Source organism: Lathyrus oleraceus, chromosome 2 (assembly GCF_024323335.1).
Source record: "Lathyrus oleraceus cultivar Zhongwan6 chromosome 2, CAAS_Psat_ZW6_1.0, whole genome shotgun sequence".
In the NCBI taxonomy this organism is placed as follows: domain Eukaryota; kingdom Viridiplantae; phylum Streptophyta; class Magnoliopsida; order Fabales; family Fabaceae; genus Lathyrus; species Lathyrus oleraceus.
The window spans coordinates 474,604,657-474,619,562 of record NC_066580.1 but is presented as its reverse complement, the minus strand read 5'-3'; the positions used below and the strand labels follow the sequence as shown (position 1 = coordinate 474,619,562).

Here is a 14,906-nt window from a genome sequence, read left to right as displayed (position 1 = left end):
ATTGTTATTATTTTGTTGAATATAAATTATTATAATTATTATGATAAATATAATATAATTTATGGTAAAAAAAAGAAAAATTTAAATTGTTATTATTTTTATGCCAAATTTAAAATTTTCATATATCTTTAGTTTAGATTAAATGCACTTAATTATCTTTCTTAATAAACGTGAAATTTATCTTTTTTTCTTATAAATCAATTCGGAGTAGTATTTATTTTAAGCATATGTAAATAAGCAATTCAAATAATATTTAAATAGACTAACAAACTAAAAGACGAAGAGACTAAAAGTTTGTATGTATTTACTTACTTTAACTTACATATTAGCATAAGTTTTGTGAGACGATTTCTTTAAAAGAATTTATGAAAACAACCCATGGCATTCTTTATAAGGTAATTTTTTCTTATTCTCTTAAGTTCTCCAAAATAACAAGTTTTATTTATGAATTTTTATCCAAAGTACAAAATATAACATTATCATAATAAAAAAATTATTCATATTATTTTTATATAGGTCAGGCAGATTTGTTTAAAATGTTTTTTTCATGGCCTAAGACCTAGCATTTTAGTAGACTTATAAAACAACTCAGACATTTTTTATGGGAACTTCTTAATGCACCCTATGATTACTAGGACGCCATGTGAAAATAAAAAAATGTCTCAACTTTTCGGAGATGCATCTCCGGACGTATCCAGAGTAAATATAATTTTGAATCAATATTAAAAAAAAAAACGGAAATGCATCTTTGTAAATATTTCGGAGATGCATCTCTGAACAGTATTGGTTCTAAAATGCGCAAGAATCCTTATCCTTCCTCATTTCTAAAAACACGCTAAAAAATTTAAACTCTCTCAACTCGCATTCTTTCAAAATCAATCGACCAAGTTCAAAATTTCTTCCATCATCATCAAGTATATCAAGGACATCATTCAACAATGGAGTAAACTCTCAATTTGTAAGTTTTTTTGAGTTTTTGTATAAATGGGCAGGACTTGATGATTTAGGTAAGAAATGAGTAGAAATTGAATGAATGATAGTTTATATTATACATACTGAAAAACGTGTTTGATGGTTAAAAATAACGATCAGAGCATTATTTTAAGGGGTTTTGTGGTATGCATTACCGCCATTGACGAACCTGAAAGTTGCACGAAATTCTAGAGATGCATCTCCGGAAATTTTCAACATTTGGATTTCCAATAACCAAATATGCATCTCCGTAATTTATTTGTCTATTTTTTTTTTTTGCTTTTCTTGCTTGTAGGGTTGTTTGTGGTAATTTTATGACATTTGTTTGGTTGACTTACATGCATTATGGCTGATAGAGACGACAAACTGAGGCATTGGAGGATTAGGCAACATGCATCAGTCCGTAGGGAGAAGAGTCAAGTTTCTGAGGCTCCTGTTCACTCTAGCCAGGTTCATCCGAAGGAATCGACTTTTGGGGCCCATACTTCTCCATCTTCTTCTTCCCGTAGGAGACGAGTGTCGCCTACTGACGCATCACTACCTTCATCTTCCCGTAGGCGACATGTTTCACCTATTCAGGTATCAGAGGTAACCGAGTCACCAGAGGTACTTAAGGCACCAATGCCACCCCAGGAACCGGAGGGGCCTCATGTTGATAAGCCAATGTCACCTCAGGATGATGAGGATGATGAGGCTGTTGAGCCAGGGTCATCTGAGGTTGTTGAGGCTGATGAGCCAGTGCCACCTCAGGCAATTGGAGGAGGCCCTATAGAGTTGTCATTGATGTCGTTGTACCCGAACCATACTTTCAAACATATCTGGGATGGAGACGTTAAATGATTTGGATTCATTCTTTTTAAATTATGTTTATTATTATATTACAAGTTTCTGACATAGATTTATTTTTCTACGTGACTGTGATCCACTGAAGTTTATTAACCATTGGCGGAAGATTATTGGCTTGCCTCAGCCGAATTTCGAGTGATTTCAGGTTGCTTTGTCCCTATCTGGGATAAAGACTTGTGCAAGACCGGTTATGTTACGGTCAACCACGGGATGCTTAATGCATTCGTGGAGAGATGGCACACTGAGACGTCATTATTTCATCCATCGCTTGGTAAGATGTCTATCACACTCGACGATGTGTCGTGTTTGTTGTATCTTCCGATTAGAAAGAAACTTTTATATCATGGGAGGATTAGCAAAGACGAGGCACTATACTTGATGGTAGACTATTTGGGAGTTAACCTAGAGGATTCCATTAGGGAGTTTGAAAAAACCTTAGGGGCTCATGCTAGGTTTGAATTCCTCAAAAAGGTACATACATATGAGCTCCTTATAGCAGAGCAAGCTAGAGGTGATGTCGAGTAGGTGGGGCTCTAAAGAGCATATGCTATGAGAGCATATCTGTTATATTTTGTTGGCACTGCAATTTTTATGAACAATAATGCCACTTATCTAGATGTGATCTATCTACGGTACTTCGAGGACTTTGAGCGGATCCATGAGTACAATTGAAGGGTTGCCTGTTTGGTCTACTTGTACTCAAAATTATCAAAGGGCTATAGGTGGAAGACAAAGGAGGTCACATGCAGCATCACACTACTTACGATAATATTTTTTGGTCTTTTAATGGTTGTGTATCATTTTTATTACATTTTTACAACGCTCTTACTGATTATTCATGTGTTCCAACACTTTTCAGACTTGGATCCTCCAGCACTTCCCCTGTATCTCCGACTGGTAGTGTGTTCCGACTTATACTGAGGATATTCCACATGCTTCTGCATTTGCCCTGCTCATGGGGAATTATGCGATATAGTCATTCAGATGTATCTTGACCACTTGGTTGTCGAGGATAAGCACTTTAATAGTTATGTTGATTACTGTGAGACACGACCGTTTGACGACATAATGTTATACTCGGGATGGTTGGCTTGCAGTTCACGTCTGACATTTCCTTATCTTTCTGAGTGCGTCATGCAGAAGTTCGACTACAGTCAAACTATTCACTTGTTGTCTTTGCTCCTTCTATTATGACACATAGATATATGGATGTCATGTTTGATGATTATCTTAGTCATCTGGTATCGAAAGAGGCACGAAGTACCATAACTGAGAGAGATTGGAGCTATGTCGATAGGTACATCAGGTGGTTCTTCAAGGTATCACATTCGTATATGGTGCATGCTGCTCTAGGAGATCCATTGAGGTTAGCTCATTAGAAGATACTAGAGAAGGAGCAAGCACAGTTAGATCATGCTCATGATGTCTTGTCTAGGTGTCGTCATATTATGGAGATTGTGCAGCCATATATTGACAAAGGTATCTTCTCTTATTGGTCTGAGGTGAGGCAGGTCCTAGATGCCATTATGGCGGAGGCACGAGAGACACCGATATATCGGAGACAACGTCGGAGGACGGGGATAGAGGAGGCCGAGGAGTCCAAGGAGCTGTAGTCCGACATACGCAGTAATATATAGTATTTGTACTTCAGATATATTATCGATTGTATTTTATTTTGACTTCATTTTACTTTATTGTCTATTTCGACTTCGTTTATATGTTATTTTTTAACCATCTGAATTTATATATGTCATTTTTTACATATCGATTCTATGGTTTAATGTTCATCGCATAACATGGTCCTTAACATTTATAAATAGTCACTTTCATCTGAATAATCATAAACCAAACATAACTTGCATTGTTCTGATAGGATACATAGATGCATCTCCAAACCCTAAACGGAGACGCATCTCTAAAACATTAAACGTATAAATGGACCTTTTAGAAAGGGATGCATAGGGTATGTGTCAAAATATTTATGAGATGCATCTCCGGATCATTTAACATTTTGACTTAAGATAAGGTGCGTTTGAAGATGTATCTCCAAAATCTGAGAGGCGTTTTGGATTTTTCATAAGGTGTTTTTCTATCACCTAGGATGATATAAGAAATTCTCTTTTTATTTTATAAAAAGTCTGATCTAAACCTATAAAGATTAGGTCTAAGCCTTATTAGTCGGTGAAACATATTTTCACTCATACCTACATACTTAAACGAATGTATCTGAGGCATATTTATTCATCGGAAATACATAGACTAGTCAATAGATACTTAATGTCATCTCTACTTATGGGTGTTGATTTTGTCTAACTAATGTTAGTTAATTAAAAATCAGTTTCAAATTTTTATTTTATTTTTTTGTTAATTGACATTTAAGAATTGCATTAGTCATTCAATGTGGAACTAGCTATTGCAACATGTTATGTATATTAGCTTAAAATCACTTGAATAAAGTGCATCTTCACAATTCAATATTCAATTTGTGTGAAGTCACCTCTTTTCTCTCTTCTTCATATAACACTATCTTAACAATTTTGAGTGAAGCCACAAAAGATCTATTAGTATTCTAACAATTAATAAAGAGATTGTATACTATGTCTTGTAAGTACTATTTAGATGGTAAAGTAAAGAATAGATTTTCCAATTTACTATTTATAATTAAGAGGGTTAGGTTGTTTGAATTTGGTTTATCATCTTTCAGAAGCATTAAAATTTCTCTAGAAACTTATGTGAATTGTAGTCTTTGGAGAAATATCAACACCAGACTTACAAATTTCTCTCAACTTAATACCGTTAAAGAAAAAACTATTGTTTTATTCGTAAATGGAACTGTTTTAATTTACTTAGAATTAAATCTTAAAATTTTAAATAATTTTTCTCAAATCAAACCATTTGTTAAAGAATCGAATTGTAAAATTATTTTTTAATTTTCAAAAAAATATTGAAACTTATTTTTAGTATTTTATTTTTAATTTCAGTTCACATTCAATTTCGATTCAGTTTATTTATCATATAATTCAATTCATATTAATTAAATATATCGGATTTTAACTTCAATTTGCTTTGAAAATTCATTCGCAGTTTCTTTAACAGTTCATTTAACAAAATTTCGGCCAATAATAATAGATGAAAAGCCAAGCTATTTTTTGTATCCATTTGGTCAGATTAAAAAATGGAAATTAGTACATTTCTAACATATTATAAAGATGGAAAAAAAACGAAGATAACAAAAACTGAAGAGAAAAACTGAAATTAGTACATTTTATAAAAAAAAGTGGTATGAAAATTTAATCAAAACAAAAACAGGGAACAAATAAATTCACTCAATAATGATCCACTAAAAAAAACATGACTAGTTAGGAGAAAAGAAAAAGAGAATCAACAATAATACTCTACAATTTATAAGTAAAAAATGAGTCGACACCGGCTTGATAAGAATTAGTTTAATTCAAATTCGTCACAACTTTTTTTAAACTCAAATTTGATTCATTATAATTTATAAATTCACAAATAAATCGATTCAATTCGTACAAATAAATCGAGTTCAATTCGTTAGATTCGTCTTTATAATTATTGTTTCACAAACTTAAAAGTTAGTAATTTTTAAAATCTATTTTTTCTATATTTAAAAAATCTATTTTTTCTATATTTAACATTTTAAATTAACATTTTTTAAAAAAAAATATTAAAATAAAATAAAAATTATAATAAAAAATTACACAACTTTCAAAAACTACATTTGAGAGTCTAATTCAAAACACTATTGAAAGATATTTAGAAGATATTTTTTTAAATCAAAAAATATATTTTACTTCTTAAATTATTTTTTAAAAAGCATTATTTTTATGATGTTGCCTTTATTTGTATAATTATTTTAAGAAATATTTTGCTCGTAAATATTTAAACCTAAGCTTATTCGATATAACTCTTTTGATATATAATTGAGTTGATTCATGAACGAATCAAACCATTTATAATTAAAGTTCAACTCATTTAATTAATAAACTTAATTTTTTCTCATGTTCCGCTCATTTAATTCATGAACCTAATTTGATGTCGAATCAAGTTTCAAACTATCTTCAAATTGATTTGGTTCATTATCACCCTTATCTACGCATATCAAATAATGTTGCAGTTATCAATTAAATTATACTTATAAATTTTTTATAAATTAATTTCAAAAAATCGTATACAAATTATTTTAATTAGATGCCTGTGTAAAAAATTACAATATCGACCTATATAAATATTGTTGAAGCAGTCTCTCGCCTCATTAAAATATAAACATGCACCCAAGACTTGATTGTAATTTATAATATAATGAAGTATATATCGTCGCAACATGAAATGTGACATAAAAATTACAGAATGCATCACTCAATAAACATTATCATTAAAATACAATGTGTACATGGGAGATAGAGAGAATCATTTCATGTTTCCAAACTGGCTTTGGAATCAGTTCACACGCAAAATATAATGAATGAGAAAAAAAAAACTATGCAATATGGGATACCTAGATTGAACTGCATCTTTAACTATTTGAGACTGCATCAATCTCCACCAAGTAATAATCCCTGACGTTTGAAACCAGCAATCCAAATGTGTCTAGCACCTAATCTCGTATGATCCGGCTTTTGTAATATAGCGAACCCACTCAACAGTGTTGTAGCCACTCTTTTCCCATACCTTCAGAGTAAATAAGATAAAACCACTGAGTTGTTAAAAAATGTGAACTAAGAATAAATAGAGAGCATATGACAGATACCTTAAGAAAACGGACGCGTAAACCAGATGCGGTGAACATGGGAACCTGCATTAAACAAGATGTAGTTAAAGAAGTGCATATATTGCAAACCTAAGATTTTATCAAGATGTAGTTGAAGAAGTGCATATATTGCAGCAAACCTAAGTAGTATATGAAAATCTAGTAATGAATACAGAGGCCCTAATCCAGAATTTCACTCAATAACGCATATATAATTAACCTGTCACTAAATAAACTAAGATAAATTTACGGTAATCAGGAAGCTGGATCTTATTTTCATGGGATTTGTTGAAGTAACTGATAACAAACCTGAAATTCCATCTGAATTGGTGGCCTAGTCCATGATTTCTTTTCAGTCATCGTGGAGATAAGTTCAATTTCTGCACTCAGAGTCGGCTCAGTTTGCCCAGGAAATTTTCTTATTCTGCAAAAGATTGATATTCAATGGCAGAACAGCTACATACCAAAAGGAGGATACTCCTTATGGTTATCAAAATCAAAACTACTAAAAAAAATCATACAGTTTTACTTAAGCTACTTTTAAGTATGCGTGTGTTTGGAAGAGTTAATTTACAGTTTATCTTATGACACAAGTACTTGCATAAATGTATGATAGAGCTTACGAAATAGCTGAAGACATTTTCATAAGTTGTTTAGTTTATTTCAATAAATAGCTTATGAAGACAGCATACACCTTCTATGAAAACAATTTAACCATATTATCTATTTGATTATAAAAATAGCTTATAGCTTATACATGAAAATAAAAACTTATGAATAAACACTTCATTTAGTTGTTTACCAAAACGTAGTCAAAAAGCTAATTTCAATAACAAAATCAAAATAAAGTGAGACACGTACTTCCAAACCAAACAATCAATAGCTGCATTATATTTTGCTCGACCAGATGTGACTGTGAAACTCGTTTTAGCTGTTTGCTTTGGCACGGGAATTTTGATAACGACTCCTAGTGCAAACATCTTTGCACCAAAGACACTCTTTACCTGAAAAAACAAGTTAAAAATAAATACTAAGGAGACAATGGATGAAATTTAACCTCCATTAGATTTGATGTCCAACATTAAAAATTTCAAACCTTAACATTTACTTCCATCCGTGTTCGACCGAGTTCCTTGATGGTTGGCAATACTTTGAAGGGAAGATTAACACCCTCAGTGATACGATACCTAACAACATAAAATTGTTTTAGCCAAAAACCCAGCACCATTAAGAACTCACTTGATCCTATATTACTTGTGAATTTTGTAAAACCAAGTGATGCAAATTGGTAAATTAGATTTCTTGGAAATACAAAAATCAGCTTTAAATTTCATGCTAACACTCTCAAGAGGGAAGTTACTGTTACTTCAATGCTGAAAACACTATCAAAGAAAAATAATCTAGCGACAAAGGTGTTAGGATATAGATTAAAGAAGAGTTAGTTAGGGAGCATAACAACAATAGAAGTTTTTTCCAATTCAGTGACAACAAGTTCATGGATCAATTGACGCCAAAACATCCTTTCATAAATCATGTCTAATGAAAGACTACTTAAATCCAAATCCTTCTTAAATGGTTTGATGTATAGTTTTCAAGGTCAGAGGATGTAAATGGGACTAGAAATCGAGGAAATGTGAACACAGACAACAGCATGATAGCATATAGGCAAAACCACGCATGCGGTCCTTTAAGATTGACATATTTTCCAGATAGGTCCTTTACGCTTATGCAGTGTTAGCCTTTAAGTTATGAGTTGATCGCACCGTTGCACCTAATCTCGCACTGTTGCCCTTTTGAAGGTTAAGAAAGTAACAGAACTTGGTGTTTTGGGTTTTCATTTTCTACTTACTTTACAAACATATAAGTGGAACTAGCAAGTAATGGGGAATGGATCCTCTCATGTGACATGAGAGTCCATTGAAATCCCTACCTTCCATTGAAAAGAGAGGGAAAGGATTTAGGGAAAAAAATGAGTTTCATATGTGGAGATTACGAAACATCATGGAAAAATTTGAGAGGAACTGTTCCCCTAATAATGGGAGTTGTCTCACAGTTTTCATTTATTTATCTAGTAGTTATAATTGAACTACCAATTTGCAAACTTTCACTACATTGTTATAGCCTTGATAGCACTATATGTCAACTTCATTGCACCGGAGAATACATTCGTTACTGCTTTTACAAAGAAATGCAAATCCAGAATTCTAGGGGGGAGATATCGAAGACAGAGTGAAATGGAAAGAGAAGAGATAACGGTTTCTTTCAATGATGGCGACGAAAAAAAACCTAAGAGCCCAGAAGTGAAAAGTGCATTTTTTACAGAAACTATTAAAAACGCTAAAGCTGCAACCATAATAACATAAAGAACCAATTTGGAAAGAAAAAAACTTAAAGGACCTATCCAACAAGTGGGTAAAACTTAAAGGACCGCGGGCGTGATTTTGCCAAGCTTACAAGTTAAATTCTTAGGATGGGAATAACTCAATAAAAGGGAGAACAGGGCCCTGCTAAGTAAGATTACCAATGAACCCTGACTATCCCTGGTAATAAAAAGAACTGACAAAACAAGAATCAACAGGCATCAGCTTACTTCATTAGTTCAAATTCACCATCTGGAGGCACAAAACTAACAGTCTTCTCCGAGTTAAACCTCGTCAAATTTACACATTGATGGAAAGTGACGTCATCAAGCTCAATAGTTTTGCCACTACAAAACAGATTTTGTTGATAATAAAAAATACTTTCAGAAGATTAAAGAAAACAAAACAGGAGGGTCTAATATCTTCCCAGTACAACACACTAAATGGACCAAATTGGAAAATTGGAAAATACCATTGAAAGGAAAAATGTGGGGAAATCATGTCCAAATGATAACTACCTTTTAGTAGGACGTGATTTAAGTTGTGACTCTTTCTCAAGGCCAATCTTGTCATTCAAACCCAACTTCAAATCAGGCATTCCAGAAAGAAAGCACTTCATAAGAATCTTCCCCGTTACATCGCAACGCAGAACAACGCCTAAAACCATAAAACAATTAGCAGGAAATCTAGCAAACAGCAACATACAATCAAAGATCATGATCATAACTCACCTTTTGACGACATAAGAAGATTCACACTCTCCACAATATCTAGGAAGACCTGTAATATGCAATGTTGTAAACTTGAAATAGAATGGAAATAATCATAAAAAATAGATGTCAGATGGTATAATATCCACCTCATTCTTTTTGTATACAAGGCCTTCTCTTCGCCAACCAACAGCACCGGTAACTTGTAACGTCGCATTTGGAACAGGTCTCTCTGATGCCTGTTGCCCCCAATCAATTCACACGTCAAAAAATTAAATATAGGATTGAATGGAATATCCAATGGGCCAAACATATCGAGCAATGCAAACAATAAAACAAAAAGAAAATTGAGAGGTATACACAATGAACTTGAGACACATTTTGAACAGGTATCAGTGGGCTGCCCCCTCCCCCAAAAAAAGAATTGCAGAGAGAACTTATTTTGCATATTATTTGAAATTTAGTATATATCGATCAATATACATTTTATTCTACAAGATCCCTTTTTCAAAAAATAAATCATGTCTATATGAACCATGATCATGATTGTGTCCTATAGGATCTGCGACCATGTCCTTTCAAGGTATTTACAATAGCACGTGCAAACTAACCTTGGATGAAAACGGGGATCGGACTCCTTCCTGAGTGATATAAAGCTTTAAGATCTCCGGTGAAAGGTTTTGTGGATAACCAAAGTCCATGATTTCTGCAAGTACTTGTAAATACTTATCACTAACCCAACCAATGATTCAAATGATAAATATTTTCTGTCACAAACAAGAAAAATAAATGCATTGTCTTTTATAGTTATACAAAGCTATTGAACCTGTTTGCAAAATAGATAGATGCACAAAAACACCTTATACAGTTATGAAGCAAAAGCACTGCAGCAGATTCAAATACAAAAGCGTGAAACACCAGCCACTTCCATTGCAGTTCCTTGGGTTATTATCTATTGGCTTAAATATGTTGTTTGACCCTGCAAATACCATTTTTTGCTTTTAGTCCCTATACATTTTTTTATTTTTTTATAAAGGATAGATGGAAGAGATTATTTCCACAGCCTATTTAACGGAGGATGTGAGATTCTATCGAGACTCTAACAGGTTAGACATTAGAGAGGAAGACCAAAATCATATCTTCTGTCAGTTTCAAGAACACGAGGTAAAAGAAGCGGTAAAAAGGATGGATAATGACAAGGCAGTCAGGCGAGACAAATACCTATGGTGGTATGGACAAATCTTGAAGATAGAGAGATTGGGTATCTCACAAAGTTTTTTCATGAGATTATGAGGTCAAAGGAAATGTTGGACAAGTGGAGAAGAAGCACTTTAATTTCGATTTACAAAAAGGAGAGATATAAAAAATTGTGCTAACTATAGAGTAATTAAACTTATGAGTTGTATCATGAAGTTATGAGAAAAAGTAATTGATCAGAGACTAAGAAAAGAGACTCGAGTTACTGATAATCAATTTGATTTTATGCCTGAGAGGTTGACCATGGAGCAATCAGCTTACAACGGCGTGTGATGGAGCGATATCAGATGGACCAAAAAGACTTAAACTTAGTTTTCATTGGTTTGGAGAAGGCGTATGATAGAGTGCTTAGAAAGATATTGTGCAAAGCTCTAGAAGGTCAACTCTAAGCCCTTATCTTTTTGGACATACTTACAAAACACATCCAAGAGCCAGCATCGAGGTGCATGCTTTTTCTAGATGCTATATTAATACTTTAAGAATCTTGGGATGAATTAAATGGGAGGTTAGAGACTTGGAGACAAATCTTCGAAGTGTATGGCTTTTGCTCGAGTAGAAGCAAGACAAAGCTTATGTAATGCAATTTTAGCAAAAAGCCCAACATTTTTACCTTAGAGGTGAGAGTTGAAGATCATATCATACCATAAGTTATGCGGTTAAATATCTTGGGTTCATAGTACAGGAAAGAGATGTAATTGTAAACCATTGAATGCAAATTAGGTGGTTGAAATTAAGGAGGGACTACAGCGTTTTATGTGATACAAAAGTACCGCTCAAGCTGAAAGAAAAACTATGTCGTACAACTGTAAGTGTTGTATGAAACGGAGTATTGGGCAGTAAAGAACCAACACGAAAATAAATTAAGAGTAGCAAAGATGAAGATGTTACGTTGAATTTGTGGCAAGTATAGACGGAATAGGATTAGAAATGATAACATTAGAGAAAAATTGGGATAACATGTCATGAAAACTATGGTGGAAACTCGGTTTAGGTTGTTTGGATGAGAAGACCTATAAATTTTGTGGTAAGGAGAGGAAATCAGATATAGGGTAGTCAAATTACTAGAGGCAAAGGAAGACTTGAAAAAAACCGTAAGAAAAACTATTTAAAAAGATCTAGAGATCAATGAGTTGGATAGAGGTATGATTATAATAGCACATTATGGTGTGGTTTATTCCATGTAGCCAAAGATCAATTTCATCGTAAACAAATATTTGAGGGACAAAAGAAAAACAAGGACCATAAACAAAAAGTGGTAAATTTGCAAAGACTAAAAGCAAATAAAAATCGTTTTAAAAGGATTAAAAACAAAAGGTGTTACATCTGCAAGGACCAAAAACATATTTAAACCTTGTCTATTTTAACCAAGGCAGTTTCCATTAAATTCTCTAGAGATGATGGAATTATGACTTATCATTTTGGTCAAACAATTATTACTGATATAATTTAAAGTTTGCAACAGGAATGAAAATTGCAAGCTGTAACAAAAACTATAGTATATCTTACCCTTTGCTAGCTCAAAGTTTCTGTCAACTACAAAGTTTATAAACCATGTCATAATTGTTTTTTTATTTATAATCATGTCATGATTGGTGTCACACGTGTGTTGTATTTCATATTTAACGGAACTTGAAATCATAAATTTTGTAAGGCACAGAATAATGCTCTTGCATCACCCTCCTCGTATAGGTAGGTACCCACTTATTGATGCAAACTAGAAAATAAATCACCCCAATGAGAATTATTGATTTTACTTCTAAGGAAATCGAATAATGTTTGATACTCAATAGCAAGGAATTGTAACTATTACAGTGCAAATGAGAAGTAGCTACTGAATGCTAACTTACTACCCATGCCCTAGGCATATTCCCATGATTCCAAAATACCCAATCTTCTATTCATCACTGTCTGCCATTGTACACTCTCCAGCAACCACTCAATTACCACTTGCATAACTACGCCACTCCCGTTATTTTTCCTTCACTCGTCCCTTTTTCCCGTTATATAAAATACATCTAACAGATCTTATGGCAATAGCTTAAGTGCTGCACTACTTGGCTGTTAATATTAGCTGCTATACTGGGTCCACAGGGTCCGTCACATTCATATATTCACCTATGTAACTCACTAACTCTTCAATTCATTTAAAAAAACTTGGGTAGATAAGATATATAAGAACTTAGCTAGAAAATATCCTTCTAACTACCTGAATTATTAACTAAAACCCTTGCATTGACTTTCAAAAGTAGCAGGCATAACAGAACAATATCAAAATTGAACATTGAAGGAATTTAATTCATCAACTTGCAGATTACATACCATCTAGAAGCTCATAAATGAGTACAAAATTGTTGCGAATCGCATCCTCGTCAAAGGCGCCACCAAAATATGATTTGAACAATGCAACAGCCTGCAAAGAAAAAAAAGACATACAACAATCATCAATCATAATCAAGCATCAAGAATAAGATTCCATAAAGACCTCGAAGCCGTTGTCTCTAGAGACAATTCATCATAGTTCGATGGACAAACCCAAACATATGATAAAGGACAATGAAAAATCAGAGTTTAAATACCTCCACTACAAACTTGAAAGCACAGGCTACATTAGCATTGGTGCTGACAACAATCACAATGTAGACATTGCTTATCCTCATGTAAAAGAAAGAACAGCCACCAATCTGCTTCACAGGACAGGTACCAAGTTCTTTTGTTTGCATTATATGCGTCCTAAAAGCATCAACCATATTCCCCCTGTAAAGCAACCATTTATAATATACAATCAAGCATCATATAGAATCATAATTTAACCTCTAACAACTCAATCAACAAGTTCCAGGGTTTCCCAAAGAGGCATTAATTAATATTATAAGAGGAAAAAAAAACTCATTATAACTAGTCCTAGCTGCACTACAGTAAAATGTTCAGCAAATCTGCCACAAAATCTACCAATACAATCTAACATCTAACACCCGAATAAGCACGAATCCGAACTCAGAATTGAAGAATATGATATAAACTAGGTCATAGCATGTTTGAGAGTTAAAAAAATTGAAACGGTTCATTTCATTTCATCACTAAGATCTCTACTGAAAGAAATAGAGAAGAGATTTTACCCAACATCGTCGCGATAGAGACGATTGATGAGAACGTCTCCGCGGAGGTTCAAGAAGTAGACAGCGGAAGCAGCCACCGGCATCTCCGATCCAGTGTATCAACTTCCAATTTCACCGAAGAAGAGCAGGATCAATCAGAAAGGTGGTTACGCCGTAGATCTGTGGGTTTTTGAGGAAGAAAAACACGGAAACGTCGTCGACGGTGAGATGAGAAAAGAAGCGCTTAACAAAATGAGAAATATTCAGACTCCGTTATGAGTCGTCGGATTGACGGTTCTGGCACACGAATACCCAACACCGTTTAACAATACACCTTCTTTTCGCACGTGCCTGTTTAGTGAGTATTTTGGTTAATTTTTATTGGATTATTTTATGTTAGTTAGTATTACAGAGTGTTTGATGTTAAAGAGATTTATAAAATCTATTTTTTTTTCTTTTATATGTGAAATATAAATGTAATATGTTTAGAAGCTAAATTGACACATTATAGATATTTTGGTTATGAACATCAATAAAAATATGAATTTTTTTATTAGTAAATATAAATAAATTATAAAACAAATTATTATTATTATATTTTATTTCATAATTAAAATATGGGATTAATTACTATATACTGTAAAAAAATTTACTCGGTCAATTCACCATCATCACCTGTTTGTTTTACTTTATAGGTTTTTGAAATAAAAGTCAAACTTATTTCAATATTCACCGTCTAAGATTAACTGACGGTGTAAAATCTTTTTACACTGTCAATGTATTTCAATTAATCTCTTAAAACATTTGTGTGTGCGTAAAGGTATAAATAATGATGTTTATTTGTAATAAATATTTATCAAATCTATGTGATTCATAAATTATTAAACTAAAATTA

At 33.1% G+C, this 14,906-nt stretch overlaps 1 protein-coding gene across 1 annotated transcript; it reads right to left on the bottom strand.

Annotated features, from left to right (window-relative positions):
* Positions 1-6,108: 6,108 nt before the first annotated feature.
* Positions 6,109-14,333, bottom strand: LOC127120529 (AP-2 complex subunit mu). Its single transcript, XM_051050984.1, has 13 exons — positions 14,033-14,333; positions 13,493-13,670; positions 13,236-13,326; positions 10,271-10,365; positions 9,809-9,898; positions 9,681-9,729; positions 9,468-9,606; positions 9,180-9,296; positions 7,686-7,776; positions 7,451-7,593; positions 6,899-7,013; positions 6,590-6,634; positions 6,109-6,510 (listed from the first exon to the last, which is right to left on the bottom strand). The coding sequence occupies exons 1-13, from the start codon at positions 14,113-14,115 to the stop codon at positions 6,430-6,432; spliced, it is 1,317 nt and encodes a 438-aa protein (XP_050906941.1). The 5' UTR covers positions 14,116-14,333; the 3' UTR covers positions 6,109-6,429.
* Between the last annotated feature and the right edge of the window lie 573 nt (positions 14,334-14,906).